This window comes from Carcharhinus amblyrhynchos, chromosome 1 (assembly GCF_965287045.1).
Source record: "Carcharhinus amblyrhynchos chromosome 1, sCarAmb.v2.hapA, whole genome shotgun sequence".
Lineage (NCBI taxonomy): Eukaryota > Metazoa > Chordata > Chondrichthyes > Carcharhiniformes > Carcharhinidae > Carcharhinus > Carcharhinus amblyrhynchos.
This window is the reverse complement of record NC_137324.1, coordinates 70,607,723-70,633,300: the sequence shown is the minus strand read 5'-3', so window position 1 is coordinate 70,633,300 and position 25,578 is coordinate 70,607,723. Positions and strand designations below refer to the sequence as shown.

Here is a 25,578-nt window from a genome sequence, read left to right as displayed (position 1 = left end):
GATGTAAACAAAGAGGTTTGTGGGCTTTTGGGGCACTCCCATCTTGGACTTTGGACGAGCAACGTTTCCAAAATAAACCTGCATTGTGTTTGACTTTAACCCATGAGTTTGGAACCAGATTACTTTTCTTTTTGTTGAAATTCTAGTCAATACTTAACAGAACTTATCATATGGAAAGAAAATTGACAGGTAAAATTTAGCCCGGAGGTAATCCATTTACAGAGTGTAAACATGACAAGGGAATGTACAATAAAAGGTATGATACTAAGAAATGTAAAGGAACAAAGGAGCATTATGGTGTATGCTCAGAAATTCCAGAAGGTAACACGACAGATAGAAAGAGGCCAAACTTGTGGGCTAAATTTACACTAGAGAATATCATCACAAAACTGAACTTTACATACAAATCAAACGCAATGTACAACATTCAGTCCTTTGACATAATACCAATCATTTGCATATAGGCCAACTTAGTTTGTGTGTCAATATTTACTTACAGCTTTGTGCCCTGCATCCTTTCAGGGAATATCCTGACATAACATTGGGTAAGTCATTTTTAACAGTCGGTTCTCCTGATGCAGACATTTTCAAATAACAATAAAATCTGAAAGAAAACAAAAGGTGGGCGATAGTTAATGTGAAGTTTTGGAATGTAAAATTAATGCAAGATAGTTAAATCTATGCTGCTGCTTTGAGGAAACATTGAGATTGGTTTTGTGGAGGGATGAGGTCAAAAGGTTATTCTTCATCTAAATCCATTGGTTTGGAAACCACGCGGTCAAATCGCAGGGTAAAGGATGGAATTTGATCATCAGTTATCTACAGAATGTCGAATCCCGGAGTCATAACCTTGCAGTGTTGAAGTGGAAACGATTCTTCATTCATTTTCAATCCAAAAATAAAGTATCAAAGGGAAGGATGTTGTTGCCCTGACCTGGGTTATCATAATCTCACTAAAGTTTATGAATACTGGCTTTTGACCTTAAAGACACTAAATTCCAAATATTAATATTTGCTGTTAAGTTTTGGTGAATTATGCATTGTTTACAACACATGACCATTCTTATTGAATGCAAATATAGTCAGAAGACTTCAAAGATTCTTCTGCTAATCAAATAATACAAAATAAATGTGTTTTTTTTAACTAGGATCTACCAGGATTTAGATTTTAATAATGCAAGAATGACAACAACCCACTATTGAGGGAATACACAAATGCTCAGTTACTGCATCATTGTGAGGAGCTGCTCCAGTTCCACTCACTGTTACCCTTTGTGAATAAACTATAAACTAAACCTGATATAATCACTCCATATTCCAGTTAAACATCTGAATGAAACAGTTGCAGATTTACCTTCGGTTGTCAGTGTTCCAATCTCTTGTTAAAAAGGTGAAAAATTGACATTGGCTCGTCTCGGTACACACTTTTTGACAGTAGTTGGCATCTGGAGCAAGGACTGATTCAATGTCATTTCCAGGAAAATCTACGTTTGATACCAGATCCCATATACATCCTGCAATAAAACACTTTTGTATCAACAATCTGATCATGCACTCATTCTGCAATAAAATTATTCTGCAACAATAATCCAGCAGAAACGTTTATTAAAAGATGTATTTAGTAGTTCATGCCCCTTAGCACCACAGATTTCCCCTTTTCTATTATTTATCCAGTTCACTTATGATAGTTACATTTGAATCCACTTCTATCAGCCTTTTAGGCTGTGTAATCCAGCTCACAACACGCATTGTGTGACTTGTTTCTCTTAGGTCTTCTTTGGTTGTTATTGCCAGCTACCTTCTTTGTGTTTCCTCTGGTCACTCACTTTTCTTCCATTGGAAACAGCCATAGCACAATCTTCAAACCACCCCTCTCAAACTGACCCGACCTCTGCACCAGCGCATCCACACATCCCCACCTTCTTCTCAGACATAAAAAAAATCAAACTGCAACTAACAAATAAGAAAACAGAAAAAAAGCCAAACGATTTTGTTTGCTGTCATATGGCTGATCTAATTCCTCAACTCCACTTGCTTGTCTGCTCCCTATATCCTGGAATCCTTCAAAATTCTATCAATGTCAGCTCCAAACGTAGTTAATAATGATGCATCCACAGCACTGTAGGCTAGAGAACTAAACTGATTCATTAAGCTCCAAATGAAGGAATTCACCTCGAGTCAATCCGAAAGGATTGACCTCTTAAATTTACATTGTGCCCCCAATTTCTAGATTCCCAGCCAGGTGAAACATCACTTCATTGTTAGGTTCCTTCAGGATCTTCCTAGACAGGTTCCATCAGCATCAATCAACACCTCTCGCTAACTGGGATTTCGATCTTGTGATATTCGTAACACAAGTTACTGTGTTATAAACAGATTTACAAATTGTCATCTCTTATTGAGCAGTGTGATTCCAGAGACACAGCAATGTGATTGACTCTCAATTGCCCTCGGACAACTAGGGATGGGCAACAAATGCTGGCCAGCCAGCGACGCCCATGTCCTACGAATGAATAAAAACAAATTACATTGAATGAATTTATCAATTAGCTCCACACAGCTTCTCCTTTACTGAAGAACCTCTCACCAGAAGTAGCAAAGATGGAGTAAAGGATTCTGCTAGAAATTTGTATTGATTGTCAGCTTCTACATCAAGGTTTCATCAATCAAAGGGATAAAAACTAATTTTGGAATTACCTGAGTTACTGTCTCCACATTCCCTTAAAGAAAATCCAGATACAACATTCTGAAGAATATTTATTCTTTGTGGAGTTCCTCTTTCACTCTTTTTGCGGTAGCAGATGTAACTAGAAAGAATCACAGAAATGAGTGCTTTTGAATTATTTACAAAATCATTAACCATCCTCTGATTCTGCAGCTATTCCCCGTTGCTGATATTGGGTGAATTTAATTCTGAGTTGGTTGTGTTCATTAAGGAGTTGTAATTATTCGCAGACACCCCCTGAGTTACAATAAACATTGAGACTAAAAAGATTACAGATGAAGGATTTTAGGATGCGCTCATCTACTTGAAAGATGAGGAACTTTATTTTCTTATAGAAACTAAGTTACTTGAATAACTGACTAACCGTTGGTTTTGATTGTGATATTCTCCTTTTACGAAGGTGAAAAATTGACAGTCAGGTTCCTCTGTACATTTTCTTTGACAACTGTGTTCATCCTCCACTACAGAGTGATGAACGTCATTTCCCGGAAAGTCCAAACCATCATAAATGCTTTTAAAACAGGCTGAAAAACATGGGAAGAGGGATTCATGGATGACTGGGAAACAACAAAAAATCTTACAATTATAGTTGATGTTAATACTGAACAAGTCAGATCATAGAGTGAAACCTGGCTTGATAAATACTAACTTAGTTTTTTTTGTTTAGAAACCATGGAGGTCAGTTACTGAACACATTCATAAGAGTCTGCCAGTGCACTTTGAACACAAAGAATAAAATGCTTATTAATAAAAGAAAGTGAGTTATATTACGCCAGAAAAAGTGGCTGGAAAGATTTCAATGCGAACACCAGGAAATGATTCAAACTCACACTATTTCTTTTACCCAAACAATTACCCTCACAGACACAAGCCCTAGTGAAGATTTACCATTATTTCAATATCAAGGCTTCTTGGTTGTACGCTCAGTTGCAAAAAGTTTCTGTCCAGCAGATCCCTGTGCATTCACTAAATCTTTTCACCCCAGATCACATCTCTCCTTGAGACACAACAAAACCACAGTTTAAACTCAGCATTACTTCAGTTTTCACAAAGACACAAGTTCCGTATACTCAGCTCACCAACAGTCTTGCAAGATTTCTTAGTAGAGGGTTTAGACCTTCTGCCTTCACTCTCTCTGGCATACACACACTAACGATATTGGCCTTCTATCTTTGCTCTGTGTCCCAGTGTACCCTGGACTCCTGTTGCTCGGTAACAGCACATTTTCTTTCTACTTTATGTTTACGTTTCCTAAATTAACTACCAACCCCCTTATAATCCATCTCTAAACTTCAAGAGTTGTAAAACATGATTAAAAATGCAAGTGTACAAACAGAGCTCCAAACTTCCCAGCACCAAACACACAAAAAAACTCTCAATGAAACAAGAACCATATTTCTCCTTTCCTAATACATGAATATAGACTTAAAATTATACATTATTCCTAAAAAAAAGTGATAATTTGGAGATACATTTTAATATAACACATGCAAGTTCATAACATAATTTATCTCTTCACAAGAAATGAAAGTACAAGTAAACCATACAGTCCATCAAACCCAGTCCACCATCAAATATAATCAAGACTGATACTGAGCTTGAACTTCACTTTCTTGCTAGTCCCTATATCCCTTTCTTCCCCAAGAGACCACAATTCTGTCAAAATCAGCCTTAGTTATTGGGCCTGAACTGCCACAGAGTGGCAATAAGAGTCGTATTGCCACTCTGCTCCTACATTCTCATCTGGAAATCTTCCTGATCCTGTCTCACCCAAATCTCCAACTCAGGCTAGACAAAATCTACACATGGGCATGTGCTCCTGAGGACATTAATTCAACACTGCAGAATCTGATGAAAGGAAACCACACCCGTCGTTTTATGGCGCTTACTGCTGTGATTCAGGTAAGTTAAAAAGACCAGCCACTTTCAAGCCCAGGATAATCTAATGATTAGAATTTGGGGTGCAAGGGTTGGGGCAGACAGTTTGGAGGGGCTGGAGATAGTCAGGCTAGCAGGGTTGGACAGCCAGGGACATGCCAAGCAGTAAGGCAGACATGGAGGTCAGGCAGTCAGCAGACTCTAACACCAGGAGTCTGGCCTGATCAGGCCTGGGGTAGATAGTCGGGCATTGCGGTAGACCAATCGAGATGGTTGGGGGTGAGGGTGGGTTAGTACTGGGAATTTGGTGCTTGGAAGTAATGCCACATGTAAGGAGTCTGTGCGGGTCTATATGATAGTTGCCCAGTAGCTAGACATGATTTTAATTCTTCTAACTTTTTCTGGGTAACTATTGAATTAATATAGTCAGAACAATCCCAAGTTTGCAATTTAAATTGCATTTGCGGATTATTCGCAAATTGTCTTGCAATCCTTACCTGGCATCTTTCGGGGAGCTTCCCAATGTATCTTTGGGGCAGTTCCCATTTACACTGCGCTGCAGGTTGCAAGCTATGGCTCATAGTCAACGATGAGGTCTCCATAAACAAAGAAACAGAGTACGGCAAAAATTCATATCCATTTGAGTGAAGACATTTCTTCTCATCTCAGTGCTAAAAGGTCAACCCCTTATCCTGAGACTGTACCCAGCTGGGAGATTCTCCAGATAGGAGAAACAAATGCTCAATCCTGTCAAATCCCATTAGAATCTTGCATGTTTCAATGAGGTCACATCTCGTATTCCTAAACTCCATAGACTATAGTCACATGTTACTCAAGAATCTAATTTATATTTGCAAACGCAACGCATTGTACAGATTCTCAAATGGTGCAGTTATGGCACACCAACATCCTTGCCATGTCTGTCTAACCTTATTTAATTGGTTATAATTTGCACACTTAAGTTAAAAGCAAGATCCCTTCACAGAAACAATAGAAGACTCACCAGCTATTGGAAATAGAAAAAGGATATAAAAGCAGCACCTCTTTAACCCTCTGTACTTGCTTCCTACACATAGCAAAATCATGATTTAATACTCATTCCTCGTCGCAATGAGTATTCGTTGTCTCTCTATTCAAAATACTGTTTCACAGGCTTCCATATGGCAAATGCACACTGTAGTGAAATTGTCACAATTTCGAGTTGAATGGGGTTAAAATTATTGAATGCAATAGAGTTCCTCTGTGAATTGAGTTCGGCACAGTTCCCTGGGAAGCTGCTGTGGAGATGTTTCAGTGCACTTCCCAGATGAGCAACACAAACAAGCTGACCAAGGGACAGAGGGTAAAAACTGTGACAACAATAAGCAATAACAGCAGGCATGGATGTTTGGATGATGTAACCATGTCGACGTACCTCATTAGAAATTAATCATTATTATTAGACAAACAGTTAGAGGCTATGACTGGTTAACTATATTCACCTGACATAAATGAAATAATCAGAACTATTAGTTGTAATTACATATCAATAACTTTGGAACAAATGTATACTTGTAATTGGTATACGCGATTACTGTAAGATAAGCAAAGATATAATTGTGCATGGGATGTATCGCTCAGGTGGTCTGTACGCCACCTTATGGGAGACAGGCTTCTTTGCTACATCATGAATAAAGGCCAATTTAAAGCTCCAAAAACTTAATCTTCTCTGCCGAGGATGTGTGGTACAATTTCATGATGGTGGCGAAATTACTTATGATGTGTTATTTACACATGGTAGGATTCAGAGCAATCAGGCACACAAATAAGCAGATCCTGCAATGTTTTCAATACAAATTCACTATTTTGCACAATATGCAAATAAGAAAATGACATGAACCAGAGATAACTCAGAATTAAACGCTGCAACCAAATTACTGGAATATATCCAAAAGTTAAAAGTTTAAGTTTATTTATTAGTCACAAGGAAGGATTACATTAACACTGCAATGAAGTTACTGTGAAATTCCCCTAGTCGCCACAGTTGGGTCAATGCACCTAACCAGCATGTCTTTCAGAATGTGAAAAGAAACCAGAACACCTGGAAGAAACTCACGCAAACACAGGGAAAACATGCAAACTCCACACAGACAGTGCATTTTTCAGTATTTATGCACAAAATGTACCAAGAAATAGATGCAACACACAGGGAAAAAAAGAACCAATGCAACAACATTGGTCTTGGTTGGAAGTGTGAAGCAGCAGCCTACTTTACAGCATTTTAGATTATCTTTAACACTGAATTCAATAGCAACAAAATTGGCGTGGTGAAAATTACTTTATCCCTGATCATGTAACTACACAATTTAATCTTAAATATAAATGAAAGTCAGTATAGATTATTAAGAGTTATTGCAGAATAAATAAAAATTATCATGGAAATTGCATGGCACAAAATGAAAACTTAATGGGGGTTAGCATCACATTGTTCTTATGTTCTTACTTACAGCTTTGTGCCCTGCACTGTTTCAGGGAATGTCCTGACACAACGTTGGGTAAATCAGTTCTAACAGTCGGTTCCCCTGACGCGCTCATCTTCAAATAACAATAAAATCTGAAAGAAAATGAAAGATAGACGATAGTTAATATTAAGTCCTGGAATGTAAAGTTAATGCAAGATAGTTAAATCTGTGCTGGTGCTGCTTTGGGAAAGCACTGCGATTGGTTTTGTGGAGGGATGAGGTCAAAAGATTATTCTTCATCCAAATCCATCTAATTCAATCCATTGGTTTGGAAACCACGCAGTCAAATCGCAGGGTAGAGGATGGGATTTGATCATGAGTTATCGACAGAATGTCAAATCTCAGTGAAAATGTGTTTCTGCTGGGTGGATTCATAACCTTGCAGTGTTGAGGTGGAAATGATTCTTCATTCATTTTCAATCCAAAAATAAAGTATCATAAGGAAAGGCGTTTTTACCCTGACCTGGGTGATCATAATCTCACTGAAGTTTATGAATACTGGCATTTATATTTTCAAGGGTTCTGAATTTAAACATTGATTTTTACACTTTGGTTTTGTCCAATGATACCTTGCTTAGAATACACGTACTTCTTAACCAAATGCTCAAATTTAATTCGCAGACCTAAACATTCCTCTGGTGATAACCTCATTCAGAATGTCTGTGGTTTAATGACAACAAATTGTACTGGGATGATTTAGATTTTAATAGCATCAGGACAACAACAACAATCAATGATTGAGGTAATATAAGAATATTTGTTTACTGGACCATTGTGAGGAACTGCTCCAATTCCAATTAGAATGTCTCTTTAAGGATGGGATTTGCCACTGACTAAACCTGATGTAATCACTCCATTTTCCAGTTAGACGTCTGAATGAAACAGTTCCAGATTTACCTTCGGTCATCAGTGTTCCAATCGCTTGTTAAAAAGGTGAAAAATTGACATTGGCTCGTCTCCGTACACACTTTTTGACAGTAGTTGGCATCTGGAGCAAGGACTGATTCAATGTCATTTCCAGGAAAATCGACATTTGATACCAGATCACGGACACATCCTGCAATAAAACACTTTTGTATCAATAATCTATTTGTCAGAAATTTTAACTAAAGGAGGGGACGGTGGCTCCAATTCAATCCACTTCTATATTCGTAACCCATAGCACTGCAAACCTTTCCTGTCCAAGTATCCATCTATTCTGTCCTGGTGCATAGCCAGGTTCTAAAGTTAAGGGGAGTGAGCACATAAAAAAAATGCCACGACACACATCAAATAATTTTAAATTCATTATACATTTTATTTTGTATTTTATATCAGAACATAATAAAATGTAAAGTAAAAACAAAATGAAGCAATATGAAAAAGGCATGAAGCAACTACAACAGCCTCTTTTGTCTAGGCTTCATTCTAGAAAAGTTATCTAGTACTTTATTACAATCTACCTCAGTAGCCAACTGTCTTTCAATGGAGACCAAAGCTAACTCAGACAATCTATCCTCGCCCATTGTAGAATGAAGGTCAGACTTTGCGTGTTTGAGCGAGCTAAAGGATCATTCCACAACTGTGCTAGTTATTGGTAAGATCAGAAAAATGTGGTACAATGTGAACAGGTTAGGATAAATGGAACACATGTCATTGGCGATCATGAATTTTAGTACACTGTTGATGGTCAGTTTCTCGACATTTGAATTTGCCTTACTGCTAGTGCTCATTATCTCTTTATACATGTCTTTGAATGAAAGAGACTCTTGTACGATTTCCGTTTGACTGTCGATGACGTCTGAGTACATGTCTGCTAAAAATTCTAATTAGTTCACATTATCTGCATTGACAAAATGCTTTGGATCTAAACCACTAAATTTGGAAGCCACGTTTTTAAAATGCTCAAATCTTTTACTTGTGCTATTTATAACAGAATCTAAGGACACTAAGTAGGATTCAACTATGAATTTCTTTCGGGCATTAAATTCTTCAAGTGATAATCATCAAATCTATTTACTCACCCAATCTCGGCTGGTGATATTCATCGGCGAGGGATGCTTGGTATCGACCGTTCATCGCGGTAGCCGCATTTGTGTCCCTCATGGCCTCTGCAATTATCCTCGTGATTGCATGCCCACTCGGGAGATTGCATGCCTTCCTCACTGACTGAAGTCCCCGCATCCACATTGCGATTGCAGTACACGGATCGAGGACTTCAGGCTTTGGGAAGAAATCTGAGGGACCCGTTGAAAAGGCACCACTTTTGATGAATGTGCTCAGGGGGAGTGGTCACTCCCCCTACTCCCCCTCTAGCTATGCTACTGATTCTGTTTTGAAATTTATTCTTGAATCCACTTCCTCCAAATTGTTAGGCTTTGCCATTCAGGTTGCAATATTCCACTGCATCATTTGTTTTACTCATGACTCCTCAGGTTCTTCTTACCAATGAGCAAAAATCTCTGCCCTGTGGTTACCGTCCCTTCTGCCAATGGAAACATCAAAACCACTTCAGCTCCCGCTCACACACAGACACGCAACACATCTCCCCACCTTCTCCCAGGAGAAAAGAATTGTATTCAACTATGATTACAAAATATGAAACCAGAAAAGAAATCAAAATGAACTTGCAAAGCAGTTAAATAATGGATCTTATATCTCATTTCAACTTCTCTGTCTCTTAGTTCCACCAGATTCACCCCCCATGTCCTCATGACTGGGCAACCTATGCGAGGAATGGAACCTTTACTCGGGCTGGATCTGACTGGGCCTAAAGTCACAGCCCTTACCCATAAGAGTGCTGTGAGAGCCATTCTAGAAAATATACAGGCTGCAGCCGTTAAGATAGGCAAACGGAAGCAGCAAAGTAAGGCCTATTTTGATGGTAAGGTAAAACCCATCAAATATGAGGTTGGGCAACAGATGATGTTCAGAGTCTTCCAGCCTGGAACATACTTGTCCCCCAAATATGCCGGACCCTATCCAGTGGTAGACAGGGCCAGCCCCTCGGTATACAAGATTATGTTAGACCACAAGAAAGCCGGGTGGTACCTTGTGAACCAAACGAAGGCATTCGGCTCCCAGCAAATTTTCACCAATACCATGTCACTCTGGAAGGAATCTTTGAGTCACAAGGAAGCCCCAACCCTCACCCCATAGCACCGGACCTAAAGCACGGTCCACAACATGTACCCTAGGCTGTCAACTCCCACCCAGTATCCCCAAGACCAGCACACGCACCCTCAGTTCCCGCCCCAATTTACAAGGCTTCAGGAATAAAAACCCGGCCCAAGGGACCCTGATGAAAAGGATGGGGAACCCGCAAACCCTACCCCCTATGGTGCCCCTGGTACCGGGACTCCCAGACCTGTTTGACCCGGCGCTCACTACCAGAGATGGTAACACAGTGGGTACCTGGCAGCCAAAGCTGTAGGTTCACTAAGGAAGTATCAGGACATCACAGTCCAGATTGTAAATAGCTTTATCCATTCACTCCACGCATCACCAAATTGAAGAGGCCTTCTTATCTGCCCACATTATAGTGTGTTATAATCTTCTGACACACCACATTTGGTTGTGGGATGAGCAATCTATTATTATACTGTGCCATAGTCCTCCAACAACAAGGACACATGCCACATACCCAACATTTTATTTTCACGCTTTGCAAACTCCTTACCCCACTCAACCCCATTAAACACTGACTGCCAACCAACCCTTCATATGACACTATTGGGACTTATTATTCATTTACTTATTTCTTTGTTTCTTTTAAAAAAGAGGGGAGTCATACAACATTGTAGTAATGAAATCGAAAAGAGAATCAGATATTAATAAGAATTAACAGGTGCTACCTTGATCTCCCCCAGAATGAACTACATATATCTCTGCTATCTGGGACTCCCCATCTCAAATCGAACCATAGACACCACATCAACCAAAGACCACAGGAGTAGCCTACGATACCCCTGTTACATGTGGTTCACTCCACCAGGTGCAGGCAAATGTGAGGATGGCATCCTATGGGTACACCCCAATAAGAGTATCACCTATGACTGTAATAACCAAAGAGTGGTGTATAGAAAAGATAATGGGAGCTCTGATTACTGCTCCCTAAGGATGACCCTCACTAGTACACTAACCATGGTCCAGGAAAGGAGCTGGAATTAGGAAAGAAGTGCCCAATGAGATTATACAGAACGAGTATATCGACTATGAAATTAAGAATGGGTTAAGACCAACTATTAACACACCCACCCCCACTTGTCCCAAAACTACCCCAGGGCCCCAAAATGGGTTGATACTAAAACATACAGGGAAAATATTCTTCAACAACACACACTACGAATTGGTACCAGTAGTGGTAGATTTAGCCGGAACACAATTACCAGACTGGTGTCCCTCCCCACTTAGAAAATTGTACCTCCACTTGACCCACAGGCTGCTAAGCCGAAAACTGGGATACACGTGGGGGAAGAGATGCCAAAGTCAAAGGGGTGCAAGAGGAGGGAAATCCTGAATGATCTGGCAACTGCATATGGAGCAGGCGTATCCACCATTCATGCACTGGATCTGGCTGATTTGGATAATAAGCTCAGAGTCCTAACCCGACAAGTTAAACAGAACTTGGAAACTTAAATGAAAATGCTCGGCAAGATACCAAGGGAGATTTGGCTGAGAAAGGGTTAGTAGCCTTATGGTTACTGTACTAGAAGGATATACCCAAACTCTTAATCAGATCGCTCGAGAGGCGGTGGAAGATGATGCCGGGCAATAGAACCGAACCCTATGTAGCATCTATGGGCAACGGATGGTTGAGCAGTTAAGAGAGCATCTCGACCAGGTCAACAGGGGGAAAGTTCCATCCTGGATCAGTGATGAGCAGATTGAACACCTGTACTGAGGAAAAAGACACCCCAATGTCACCAACTGCCAATTACGTCAACTGACCAGGGCCTGGTCTAATGACAGTTGTACAGGAACCTTGGGGACTGCACTAGGAATGGTGTTGGGGATCCCAGTAATTTTAAAAGATAAGGTCAGGTTCAGACTTTTTGAAGCCAAAAATATAGGAATCATTAAAGGAGGGATGTGGATGGGATACCAGGGGACTCTACAGCATGTGGTTGAGAAAGGAGGGAAGCTCATAGGCACCAGTCTGGAGAAATGTGAACATACAGACAAAATGGCTGAGTCCCCATATCCGGTGTATGAAAATGAACATGCTCTGTGTGGATTCAGAACAACTACTGACCTAAATTGTATACCAGAAATTTGAAATTTGGAAAGGGATGTCACCCGGGGTGGCTTACAGAGGGGAGGGAGAATATTGTATTACAACCTCGCTAGAAAATTACCAGTACGGGGCAGCCACTTGCAACATCCACAACACTACCTTTTGCATTAAGCCACAGATTCCTGCTGGGTTAGGATTAATTGAGATGGCAGACATACACAGAAGAGAGGAACACTAAAAAATGCTAACGAGAAATTCAGACAAAGCTTGGGAGACTATTTTGAAAAATTTGATATGGGGATAACATTTCTCCCCAAGAAACTTCAACAAACTCAGTCACAATTGATCGCAGCACGCAAGACCTTTGCCAAAATGGCGCAACAAACAGGGAAAATAGAAATTAGAGTCACCACATGGTGGGATGACCTCTGGGGTTAGGGTTCAAATGTCCAAATCCACCCATGGGTCCGCATTCTGTCACATCTGGCTATAATAGGAATCTACTTACGGCAGTGTACCTAACCATCCTTACATTTAAATTCACTCGATGGAAGAAGGAATTCCTGCTAAACTTGGACTCGGCAAGGGCCATCCGACATCGGGAGAGGCTCTACAATCAAGAGTCTTGATACTCTCCCATCTAATTTAATATGTACAGTCACTTGTCACTTTGTACTGTTTATTGCATTCTCGTGTATATACCCAATTGATCCATTGTTTCTTTTTTTTTCAAATTTTTTTTTTATTTTACTTCATTTAAATTTGTTGGTACTATTGTGGGTTAGGGATGATACTATCAATCCCAGATTCAGGGTACTTGCTTGTTGACATGGTTTGGTGAGAATTGTGTGATCCGATTCGCTGACGCTCACTAGATCAAGAGGAGGGAATGTGGTAATATAAACAGGGCCTAGTTTTAAGGCTGATAAATTTGGATATCCTAAATTAAAGAATTGGACATATTAAACTCAGTCAAACCTCAGGCAAGCCACCTGTACAATACACAAACATGTCTAGGCCTGATTCATCAATCAACCATCAAAGGTCGTTGCACTCTATTGATACTTAGCAGGAGACCATTGCACCCCATTGAAATGCACCAGCCTATTGTTAGAAGCCCAGATCGGGCCAGACTTTCTGTCACCTCAAGTTCTTACAGTTGGTTTAATCTGATAACAGTTTACATGTAAGCAACAGCATGGAGATGGGCACCTGGGGGCAGAACCTGGTTTCCTGTCAGGCAGACATCAAGAAACCCACTGGGTATTGGAACCCCCTCCTAGGACCTCACTGGGCGAAAGCCAGAGAAGTTTCTGGAAAGGCAAGCAGGCAGGGGGTAAAGGGACACATTTTCAGACACCAGCAGTGAAGACGCAATGAAGGAGGCGACCCTTGACCATTCGGAAGACTGACCAGAGAAGGAAGGAAGGAAGGAAGAAGCTGCCATCGAGAGTGACCTTCGTGACGACAGACCAGAGGGACTCAGAGAATCGAAGCTGCAGTTTAACCGAACCATCTTTTGCGGGCAGTATACTTGAATCTGGGGTATCCTCTTGTTTTACATGGGTAATTTAAGGGTTAATAGTCTTATTATTAATAAACTTGTTGAACCTTTATTTATGTTTGTCCTTTGTCCATCTTGCAAATAAGGGCACCGGGATAAAACCATGGAGGAAGGAAACTGGTCAAAAGTATCTGAGAATTAACAATTATTGATCCTGTGACAGACCAAATATCTATCAATCTCCAACATGAATATAATCAATGAAGATGCGTCCACAACTCTATGAGGAAGAGAATTCCAAAAATTCACAATTCTACTTTCCGGGCCAAGAGAATCTTCCTCTGCTCCACTCACAATGTTGTTGGATGTTGACCACCAGAATCATTCCACCAGCTAAATAACGTCCAGAAATTATTATGCACACTGTAGTTTCTTCCTCGTGATGTTCATTTAACAAATGTGTAAATTTATTTATAAGCAGTAATTTACACGCATTACACAGAGAAAAAGTCTTTCTCTTTTGTCTGCTGTGGTTTCTTCCTCGTGACTTTCATATAGCAAATATATAAATTTATTTATATGCAGTAGTTGGCGGCTGCACACTCTGCGCAGAGAAAATGTCTTTCTCTTTTGAAAAATGTGGACATTATTACATTGAACAAATTTATCAATTAGTGACAATTGGCAATCAATTAGCAAGAAACAAAGGGTCGTTAACGAAGCACAGTCCATCACACAAACCAGCCTCCCATTCATTGACTCTGTTTACATTTCCCACTGCCTCAGAAAAGTAGCCAGTATAATTAAGGATCCCACATACCCTAAACATACTCTCCTCCACCTTCTTCCATCTGGAAAAAGTTACAAAGGTCTGATGTCACTTACCAACCAACTCAAGAACAGCTTCTTCCCTGCTGCTATCACACTTTTGAATAGACCTACCTCATGTTAAGTTGACCTTTTTCTATACCCTAGCTATGAATGTAACACTACATTCTGATTCCTCTCTTTTCCTTCCCTATGCACAGTATGTTTTGTCAGCATAACGTGCCAGAAACAGTCCTTTTCACTGTATACTAACACATATGATAATAAATCAAATCAAATTAGCTCCCCTATCAGGTCACACAGTATCTCCTTTACTGGAGAACTGTTGTCAGAAGCAACAAAGATGGAGTAAAGGATTCTGCTAGAAATTTGTATTGATTGTCAGTTTCCACATCATGGTTTTATCAATCAAAAGGAAAAAACTCATTTTGGAATTACCTGAGTTACTGTCTCCACATTCCCTTAAAGAAAATCCAGATACAACATTCTGAAGAATATTTATTCTTGATGGAGTTCCTCTTTCACTCTTTTTGCGGTAGCAGACGTAACTAGAAAGAATCACAGAAATGAGCGCTTTTGAAGTATTTACAAAATCATTAACCATCCTCTGATTCTGCAGCTATTCCCCATTGCTGATATTGGGTGAATTTAATTCTGAGTTGGTTGTGTTCATTAAGGAGTTGTAATTATTCCTCGCAGACACCCCTGAATTACAATAAACATTGAGACTAAAAAGATTACAGATGAAGGATTTTAGGATGCGCTCATTGATTTGAAAGATGAGAGCTTTATTTCCTTGTAGAAACTAAGTTACTTGAATAACTGACTAACCGCTGGTTTTGATTGTGGAATTCTCCTTTTACGAAGGTGAAAAATTGACAGTCAGGTTCCTCTGTACATTTTCTTTGACAACTTTGTTCATCCTCCACTACAGAGTGATGAAAGTCATTTCCCGGAAAGTCCAAACCATCATAAATGCTTTTAAAACAGGCTGAAAGACATGGGAAGAGGAATTGATAACTAGAAAGTAACCAGAAATATGACAAATTCCGATCATACTGAAAGGAAGGTTGAATTGAATATTCCATAATATAATTTATCTTTTCACAAACTCCAAGAAAATTACTGTGGTAATAGTAGGGCATTTTAACTTTCCCAACCTTGAATGGGACAGCCACAGTGTTAGAGGGTTGGATCGAGAGAAATTTGTTGAGTGTATTCAAGAGGAATTTCTCTTTCAGTATGTGGATGACCCAACTAGAGAGGGGGCAAAATTTGACTTTCTCTTGGGAAATATGGAAGGGCAGGTGACAGAAGTGTTAGTGATGGATCACTTTGGGACCAGTGACCGTAATTCTCTTAGTTTTAAGGTAGCTATGGAGAATGATAGGTCTGGCCCAAAAGTTAAAATTCTAAATTGGGGCAAGGCCAATTTTGATCGTATCAGGCAGGAACTTTCAAAAGTTAATTGGGGGACTCTGTGGAAAGGCAAAGGGACATTGGGTAAGTGGGAGGCTTTCAAGAGTATGTTAACCAGGGTTCAGGGTAAGCACCATTCCTCTCAGAGTGAAGGGCAAGGCTAGTAGAAGTAGGGAACCCTGGATGACTTGGGACTTTGAGGCCCTGGTCAAGAAGAAGAAGGAGACACATGACATGCATAGGCAGCTGGGATGAAGTGAATTCCTTGTAGAGTATAAGGGTGTTAGAGTAGAGTTAAGAGAGAAATCAGGAGGGCAAAAGGGGAACATGAGATTTTTTTGGCAAATAAGGCAAAGGAGAATCCAAAGAGCTTCTACAAATACATAAAGGCCAAAACAGTAACTAGGGAAAGAGCAGGGCCTCTTCAGGATCAACAAGGTCATCTATGTGTGAATCCACAAGAGATGGGTAAGATCCTAAATAAATATTTCTCATCAGTATTTACTGTTGAGAAAAGCATGGATGTTCGGGAACTTGGGGGAATAAATAGTGATATCTTGAGGAGTGTATATATTACATAGAAGGAGGTGCTGGAAGTCTCAAAGTGCATCAAGGTAGATAAATCCCGGGGACCTGATGAAATGTATCCCAGGACACTGAGGGAGGCTAGGGAGGAAATTGCAGGTCCCCTAGCAGAGGTATCTGAATCATCGATAGGCACAGATGAGGTGCCTGAAGATTGGAGAAAGGCTAATGTTGCGCCTTTGTTTAAAAAGAGCTGCAGGGAAAAGTCTGGGAACTACAAGCCGGTGAGCCTCACCTCTGTAGTGGGTAAGTTGTTGGAAGGTATTTTGAGCGACAGGATTTACAGTCACTTAGAGATGCAGGGACTGATTAGGGACAGTCAGCATGGCTTTGTGATTGGAAAATCATGTCTCACAAATTTGATTGAGTTTTTTGAAGGGGTAACCAAGAAGGTAGATGAGGACAGTGCAGTTGACGTTGTCTGCATGAACTTTAGCAAGGCCTTTGACAAGGTACCAACCACATGGTAGGTTGTTGCATAAGGTTAAATCTCATAGGATCCAGGGTAAGGTATCTAAATGGATACAAAATTAGTTTCTTGACAGAAACCAGAAGGTGATTGTCGAGGATTGTTCTTCAAACTGGAGTCCTGTGACCAATGGTGTGCCTCAGGGTCCACTGTTATTTGTCTTTTATATTAATGATTTGGATGAGAGTATAGGGGGAACTGTTAGTAAGTTTGCAGATGACACCAGATTGGTGGCATAGTGGACAGTGAAGAAAGTTATCCCCGATTGCAATGGGATTTGATCAATTGGGCCAGTGGGCTGACGAATGGCAGATGGAGTTTAATTTAGATAAATGCGAAGTGATTCATTTTGGTAGATTGAACCTGGGCAGGACTTACTCTGTTAATGGTACATCGCTGGGGAGAGTGACAGAACAAAGAGGTGCAGGTTCTCAGCTCCTTGAAAGTGGAGCCACAGGTGGACAGAGTGGTGAAGAAGGCATCAGCATGCTTGGTTTCATTGGTCAGAACATTGAATACACAAGTTGGGATATGTTTTTGAAGTTGTACAAGACATTGGCAAGGCCATACTTGGAATATAATGTACAGTTCTGGTCACTCTATTATAGAGAGGATATTATTAAACGAGAAAGAGTGCAAAAGAGATTTACTGAGATGCTACCGGGACTTGTTGGTTTGAGTTATAAGGAGAAGCTGAATAGACTGGGATGTTTCCTCTGGAGCGTAGAACGCTGAGGGGTGATCTTATGGAAGTCTATAAAATTATGAGGCACATACATTGGCTAGATAGTCAATATCTTTTCCCAAAGGTAGGGGAATCTAAAACTAGAGGGCATAGATTTAAGGTGAGAAGGGAGAGATACAAAAGGGTCCAGAGGGGCAATTTTTTCATGTATAGGGTGGTGAGACTCTGGAACAAGCTGCCAGAATTAGTAGTAGAGGCAGGTACAATTTTGTCTTATAAAAAGCATTCAGACAGTTACATGGGTAAGAGGGCTACAGAGGGATATGGGCCAAATGCAGGCAATTGCAACTAGCTTAAGGGTGTAAAAAAATGGGCAGCATGGACAAGTTGGGCCAAAGGGCCTGTTTCCATGTTGTAAACCTCTATGACTCTATGACTGTAAATAGGAGGATGACTAAAACATGGAGCCCAACAATCCCATTCCACCATCAAATGAAACCCTGGCTAATCTTAGGCTTCAACTCCATTTCTTCGATCCCTCGATTCCCTGAGAAACAAAAATCTGTCGATCTCAGCTTTAAATGCAATGAATGATGAAGCTTACACAAACCAATGGATACAGAATTAAAAAGGTTCACAACCATGTGACTGAAGAAATTTCTACTCATCTCACATCTAAATATTTACCCCCTTGCCCTGAAAAAGTGTCCGATGTTCAAGATTGCCCAGACAGCAGAAGAGCACCACTTTCCCCCTCTGCACTGAAATTCCACCCATACCAAACATGTGACTCAGTATCAATTCCTCATCGCAATCCATCCTCCATTTCTCACTCTTTGTTCCACTGAACAAAACATTGTTTCACAGGCCTCCTAATGGCAAAAGCACACTGCACTTTTGATGTTTCCTTTTTGCACAATATGGAGACAAGGAAATAATATGAACCACGTATCCTAATTTGCAACCTGGACAATGTCACCACATGACTGGAATATATCTGGGTGCATTTTACTGCTTTTGTCACACTCACTTTGCACCAAGAGATAGGTGCAACACACAAGGGAAAATAGAACCAAAGGAGTAACATTGGTCTTGTTGGGAAATGTGAAACGGCAGCCTGTTTGACAACATGCTTCATTTTCTTTCACATTGAAATCAATAGAATCGTTGTTGGCACAATGAAAACTGCTCTCAGCCTGACCATGTAAACAATGCAAGAGAGAGATTGTTGATAAAATGACTCTTACAGAAATAATGTGAACACCCTAAAATGAAAACTTAACGGGATTGGCATCTCATCCTCTTTACTTACAACTTCGTGTCCTGCACCCTTTCAGGGAATATCCTGACACAACATTGTGTAAATCAGTTTCAACAGTTGGTTCTCCTGATGCGCTCATCTTCAAATAACAATAGAATCTGAAAAAAAACAAAAGGTAAGTAATAATTAATGTGAAGCTTTGGAATGTAAAGTTAATACAACAGAGTTAAATCTGTGTTGCTGCTTTGGGAAAATACTGAGATTGGCTTTGTGGAAGGATGAGGTCAAAAGGTTATTCTTCATCCATTTCCATCTAATTCAATACATTGGTTTGGAAACCACATGCTCAAATAAGAATATAAGAACATAAGAAATAGGAGCAGGAGTAGGCCATCTAGCCCTTCGAGTCTGCCCCGCCATTCAATAAGATCATGGCTGATCTGTCGTGGCTCAGTTCCACATTCCCGCCCTCTCCCCATAACCCTTAATCCCCTCTCTTATCAAAAACCCATCAACCTGCCTCTTAAAAATATTTAGCGAGGTAGCCTCCACCACTTCAACGGGCAGAGAGTTCCAGAGATTCACCACCCTTTGAGTGAAGAAGTTCTTCCTCAACTCCGTTCCAAACCGCACCCCCCTATATCTTGAGGCTGTGCCCCCTAGTCCTACTGTCCTTTCTGAGCAGGAAGAGTCTCTCCTCCTCTATCCTATCCATCCCATTCATCATCTTATACGTCTCAATGAGATCTCCCCTCATTCTTCTAAACTCGAACGAGTACAAGCCTAGTTTATTCAGCCTCTCCTCATAGCTCAACCCCCTCAACTCCGGCATCAGCCTAGTAAACCTCCTCTGCACTCCCTCCAAGGCCAAAATATCCTTGCGTAAGTACGGCGACCAAAACTGCACACAATACTCCAGCTGCGGCCTCACCAATCCCTATATAGCCGAGCAAGACCTCCCTACTTTTATATTCAATCCCCCTCGCTATGAAGGCCAGCATCCCATTCGCCTTCCTGACCACATGCTGCACCTGCAAGCTGGGTTTTTGCGACTCATGCACAAGGACCCCGAGGTCCCTCTGCACCGTCGCCTGCTGCAGTTTTTCGCCACGTAAGTAATAGTCCTTCCTACCATTATTCCTACCAAAGTGGACCACCTCGCACTTGTCAACATTAAATTCCATTTGCCAGTTCCTGGCCCATTCGCCCAGCCTATCGAGATCCTTCTGTAGACTCTCCACACCCTCCGCGCAATTTGCCGTTCCACCAATCTTGGTGTCATCAGCAAATTTCGACACCATACACTCGGTTCCCTCCCCCAGATCATCTATATAAAAGGTAAATAGCTGAGGCCCCAGCACCGACCCCTGGGGCACTCCACTAGTCACCAACCGCCAATCCGAATAGCACCCATGGACCCCCACTCTCTGCCTCCTATTTGACAAATTGCGGGGTAGAGGTTGGGATTTGATCGTTAGTTACCTACAGAATGTCTAGTCCAGGTCAAAATGTGTTTCTGCTAGGTGGAGTCATAACCTTGCAGTGATGAGGTGGAAATGATTCTTCATTCATTTTCAATCCAAAAATAAAGTGTCAAAGGGAAGGGTGTTGTTGCCCTAATCTCGAAGTGGAGATGCCAGGGTTGGACTGGGGTAAACACAGTAAGAAGTCTCACAAATACCAGGTTAGAGTGCAACAGGTTTATTTGGTACCAAAAGTCACTCCTTTCGATTTTGTGGCTTTTCCTACTAAATAAAGCTGTTGGACTTTAACCTGGTATTGTGAGACTTCTTGTGAGTTCATCATAATCCCACCAAAGTTCATGAATACTGGCATTTGATCTTGAAGGGACGGAATTCAAACATTGATTTTTACACTTTGCTTTTGTCCAATGATACATTGCTTACAATACATGTACTTTTTAACCAAATGCTCAAATTTAATTCACAGGCCACAAACATTTCTCTGGTAATAACCTCATTTAGAGTGTCTGTGGTTTCATGGCAACAAATTGTACTGGGATGATTTAGATTTTAACAACATAAGGACATCAACAACAATCAATGATTGAGGCAATATAAGAATGTCTGTTTGCTGGACCAGTGTGAGGAACAGCTCCAATTCCAATTAGAATATCTCTTCAAGAAGGGGATTTGCCACTGACTAAACCTGATATCATCACTCCATATTCCAGTTAAACATCTGAATGATTTACCTTCGGTCATCAGTGTTCCAATCCCTTGTTAAAAATGTGAAAAATTGACATTGGCTCATCTCGGTACACACTTTTCGACAGTAGTTGGCGTCTGGAGCAAGGACTGATTCAATGTCATTTCCAGGGAAATCGACATTTGATACTAGATCGCATACACATCCTGCAATAAAACACTTCTGTATCAATCATCTATTTGTCAGAAATATTTATTAAAGGAGTTGAACCGGATCCAATTCACCCCACTTCTACGTTTGCATCCCATAGCTCCGCAAACCTTTCCTTTCCAAGTATCCATTCATTGTTTTGAAATTTATTCTTGAATCCACCTCCTCCAAATTGTTAGGCTTTGCCATTCAGGTTGCAACATTTCACTGCATCATTTGTTTTATTCATGATTCCTCAGGTTCTTCTTACCAATGAGCAAAAATCTCTGCCCTGTGGTTACTGTCCCTTCTGCCAATGGACACATCAAAACCACTTCAGCTCCCACTCATACACAGACACGCAACACATCTCCCCACCTTCTCCCAGGAGAAAAGAATTGCATTCAACTACGATTACAAAATGTGAAACTGGAAAAAAAATCAAAATGAACTTGCAAAGCAGTTAAATAATGGATCTTATACCTCATTTCAACTTCTCTGAGCCTCACTACATTACTGATCCTGTGACAGACCAAATACCTATCAATCTCCAACATGAATATAATCAATGATGACGCATCCACAACTCTATGAGCAAGAGAATTCCAAAAGTTCGCGCCAGGAGAATCTTCCTCTGCTCTACTCACAATGTTGTTGGATGTTTACCACCAGAATCATTCAACACCTCCATTAGCTAACTTAAATAACATCAAGAAATTATTGTACGTGCTGCAGTTTCTTTCTCGTGATGTTAAACAAAGAACAAAGAACAACCCAGCACGGGAAACAGACCCTTCGGCCCAACGAGCCCGCGCCGCCGCATCGCCCTACACCTATTCTACCCTGCATGTCTACGAATGGGACCCTACTCAGTCAGATTCAGGGAAGAAATAGTGTCAATTTGGTGGAAACCAATTAGCCTAAGAGCACATCTTTGGGGTGTGGGAGGAAACCGGAGCGCCCGGAGGAAACCCACGCAACCACAGGGAGAATGCGCAAACTCCCACAGACACAGGCCCAAATCCATGTATCTGCACAGCTAGCAGTGCTAGTCACTGAGCTGTTGTGGAGCCCGTCTATCGGTCCAGGATCAAGCACACACACCGACATGAAGTACATGTTCATTTAACAAATGTGTAAATTTATTTATAAGCAGTAATTTACATGCATTACACAGAGAAAAAGTCTTTCTTGCTGGAAAAATATGGACATTAATTACATTGAATGAATTTATCAATGAACTACAATTAGCAAGAAACAACAAAGGGTCGTGAACGATGCACAGTCCATCATGCAAAGCAGGTCCCATCCACTGACTCCATCTACACTTCCTGCTGCCTCGGAAAAGTAGCCAGCATAATTAAGGTCCCCACATACCCAAAACATATTCTCCTCCACCTTCTTCTGTCAGGAGAAGTTACAAAAGTCTGAGGTCACATACCAACTAACTCAAGGACAGTTTCTTCCCTGCTGCTATCAAATGTTTGAATGGACCAACCTCCGATTGAATTGATCTTATTTCACACACTAGCTATGTCTGTAACACTACATTCCACATTCTCTCTTTTCCTTTTCTATGAACGGTATGCTTTGTCTGCATAGCATGCCAGAAACAATACATTTCTCTGTATACTAATACATCTGACAATAATAAATCAAATCAAATCAAATTAAATTAGCTTCCCTATCAGGTCAAACAGTATCTCCATTACTGGAGAACCGTTGCCAGAAGCAACAAAGATGGAGTAAAGGGTTCTGCTAGAAATTTGTGTTGATTGTCAGCTTCTACATCACGGTTTTATCGAACAAAAGAAAAAAAACTCATTCTGGAATTACCTGAGTTATTGTCTCCACATTCCCTTAAAGAAAATCCGGATACAACATTCTGAAGGATATTTATTCTTGATGGAGTTCCTCTTTCACTCTTTTTGTGGTAGCAGATGTAACTAGAAAGAATCACAGATACATGTCCTATTGAATTATTCACAAAATCATTAACCATCCTCTGATTCTGCAGCTATTCCCCATTGCTGATATTGAATGAATTTAATTCTGAGTTGGATGTGTTCATTAAGGAGTTGTATTTATTCCTCGCAGACACCCGCTGAGTTACAATAAACATTGAGACTAAAAAGATTACAGATGAAGGATTTTAGGATGCGCTCATCTACTTGAAAGATGAGGAACTTTTTTTCCTTGTAGAAACTAAGTTACTTGATCAACTGACTAACCGCTGGTTTTGATTATGAAATTCTCCTTTTACGAAGGTGAAAAATTGACAGTCAGGTTCCTCTGTACATTTTCTTTGACAACTTTGTTCATCCTCCACTACAGAGTGATGAAAGTCATTTCCCGGAAAGTCCAAACCATCGTAAATGCTTTTAAAACAGGCTGAAAGACATGGGAAGAGGAATTGATAACTAGAAAACAACCAAAAATATGACAAATTCCAATCATACTGCAGGCAAGGTTTAATCGAACATATACATGCCATAATATAATTTATCTTTTCACAAGAACACAAGACATAGGAGGATGAATTAAATCATAGAGCCCAACAAGCCCTTTCCACCATCCAATACAACCCTGGCTAATCTTGGGCTTCAACTCCATTTCTCATTTTTCTTCACATTTCCCGCAATTCCCTGAGGAAAAAAAATCTATCTCATCTTTAAATGCAATGAATGATGAAGCTTACACAAACCAATGGATACAGAATTAAAATGTTTCACAACCATGTGACTGAAAAAATTTCTCCTCATTTCAGACCTAAATATTCACACATTTGCCCTGAAAAAGTACCCAATGTTCAAGATTGCCCAGACAGCAGAAGAGCACCACTTTCCCCTCTGCACTGAAATTCCACCCATACCAAACACGTGACTCAGTATCGATTGCTCATCGCAATCCATCCTCCATTTCTCACTCTTTGTTCCACTGAACAAGATACTGTTTCACAGGCCTCCTAATAGCAAAAGCACACTGTACTCTTGACGTTTCCTTTTTGTACAATATGGAGACAAGGAAATAACATGAGCCACATATCTTAATTTGCAACCTGGACAATGTCACCACATGACTGGAATATATCTGGGTGCATTTTACTGCTTTTGTCACACTCACTTTGCACCAAGAGATAGGTGCAACACACAAGAGAAAATAGAACCAAAGGAGTAACATTGGTCTTGTTGGGAAATGTGAAACGGCAGCCTGTTTGACAACATGCTTCACTTTCTTTCACATTGAAATCAATAGAATCATTGTTGGCACAATGAAAACTGCTCTCAGCCTGCCCATGTAAACAATGCAATTCATTTTACATATGAATGAAAAGCAATATAGAGAGATATTGTTGATAAAATGACTTTTACAGAAATAATGTGAACACCCTAAAATGAAAACTTAACGGGATTGGCATCTCATCCTCTTTACTTACAACTGCGTGTCCTGCACCCTTTCAGGGAATATCCTGACACAACATTGTGTAAATCAGTTTCAACAGTTGGTTCTCCTGATGCGCTCATCTTCAAATAACAATAGAATCTGAAAAAAAACAAAAGGTAAGTAATAATTAATGTGAAGCTTTGGAATGTAAAGTTAATACAACATAGTTAAATCTGTGTTGCTGCTTTGGGAAAATACTGAGATTGGCTTTGTGGAAGGATGAGGTCAAAAGGTTATTCTTCATCCATTTCCATCTAATTCAATACATTGGTTTGGAAACCACATGCTCAAATTGCGGGGTAGAGGTTGGGATTTGATCATTAGTTACCTACAGAATGTCTAATCCAGGTCAAAATGTGTTTCTGCTAGGTGGAGTCATAACCTTGCAGTGATGAGGTGGAAATGATTCTTCATTCATTTTCAATCCAAAAATAAAGTATCAAAGGGAAGGGTGTTGTTGCCCTAATCTCGAAGTGGAGATGCCAGGGTTGGACTGGGGTAAACACAGTAAGAAGTCTCACAAATACCAGGTTAGAGTGCAACAGGTTTATTTGGTACCAAAAGTCACTCCTTTCGATTTTGTGGCTTTTCCTACTAAATAAAGCTGTTGGACTTTAACCTGGTATTGTGAGACTTCTTGTGAGTTTATCATTATCCCACCAAAGTTCATGAATACTGGCATTTGATCTTGAAGGGACTGAATTCA

At 40.4% G+C, this 25,578-nt stretch overlaps 2 protein-coding genes across 2 annotated transcripts; both read right to left on the bottom strand.

The window, feature by feature from the left end:
* Positions 1-1,942: 1,942 nt before the first annotated feature.
* LOC145348973 (coagulation factor XI-like) lies at positions 1,943-15,255 on the bottom strand. Its single transcript, XM_080197587.1, has 6 exons — positions 15,090-15,255; positions 8,002-8,161; positions 7,090-7,196; positions 3,090-3,249; positions 2,698-2,807; positions 1,943-1,953 (listed from the first exon to the last, which is right to left on the bottom strand). The coding sequence occupies exons 1-6, from the start codon at positions 15,253-15,255 to the stop codon at positions 1,943-1,945; spliced, it is 714 nt and encodes a 237-aa protein (XP_080053713.1).
* A 15-nt stretch (positions 15,256-15,270) lies between these two features.
* Positions 15,271-24,340, bottom strand: LOC145348046 (plasma kallikrein-like). Its single transcript, XM_080196538.1, has 6 exons — positions 24,301-24,340; positions 23,660-23,819; positions 23,265-23,374; positions 21,286-21,445; positions 19,122-19,228; positions 15,271-15,356 (listed from the first exon to the last, which is right to left on the bottom strand). Exons 1-6 carry the CDS (start codon positions 24,338-24,340, stop codon positions 15,271-15,273), a joined length of 663 nt encoding a protein of 220 aa, XP_080052664.1.
* Between the last annotated feature and the right edge of the window lie 1,238 nt (positions 24,341-25,578).

Bases quoted from the DNA above. Each gene is read 5' to 3' on its own strand.
- LOC145348973 (XM_080197587.1), bottom strand. From the start codon at position 15,255: ATGGTTAATGATTTTGTAAATACTTCAAAAGCGCTCATTTCTGTGATT. The intron at 7,197-8,001 runs GTAAATCTGGAA...ATTTTCTTTCAG, and splicing joins TGGAACACTGATGACCGAAG to ATTTTATTGTTATTTGAAGA. The intron at 2,808-3,089 runs GTTAGTCAGTTA...GATTCTTTCTAG, and splicing joins TATCACAATCAAAACCAACG to TTACATCTGCTACCGCAAAA.
- LOC145348046 (XM_080196538.1), bottom strand. From the start codon at position 24,340: ATGGATTGCGATGAGCAATCGATACTGAGTCACGTGTTTG. The intron at 23,375-23,659 runs GTTAGTCAGTTG...GATTCTTTCTAG, and splicing joins TTTCATAATCAAAACCAGCG to TTACATCTGCTACCACAAAA. The intron at 21,446-23,264 runs GTAATTCCAGAA...GTTTTATTGCAG, and splicing joins ATGTGGAGACAATAACTCAG to GATGTGTATGCGATCTAGTA.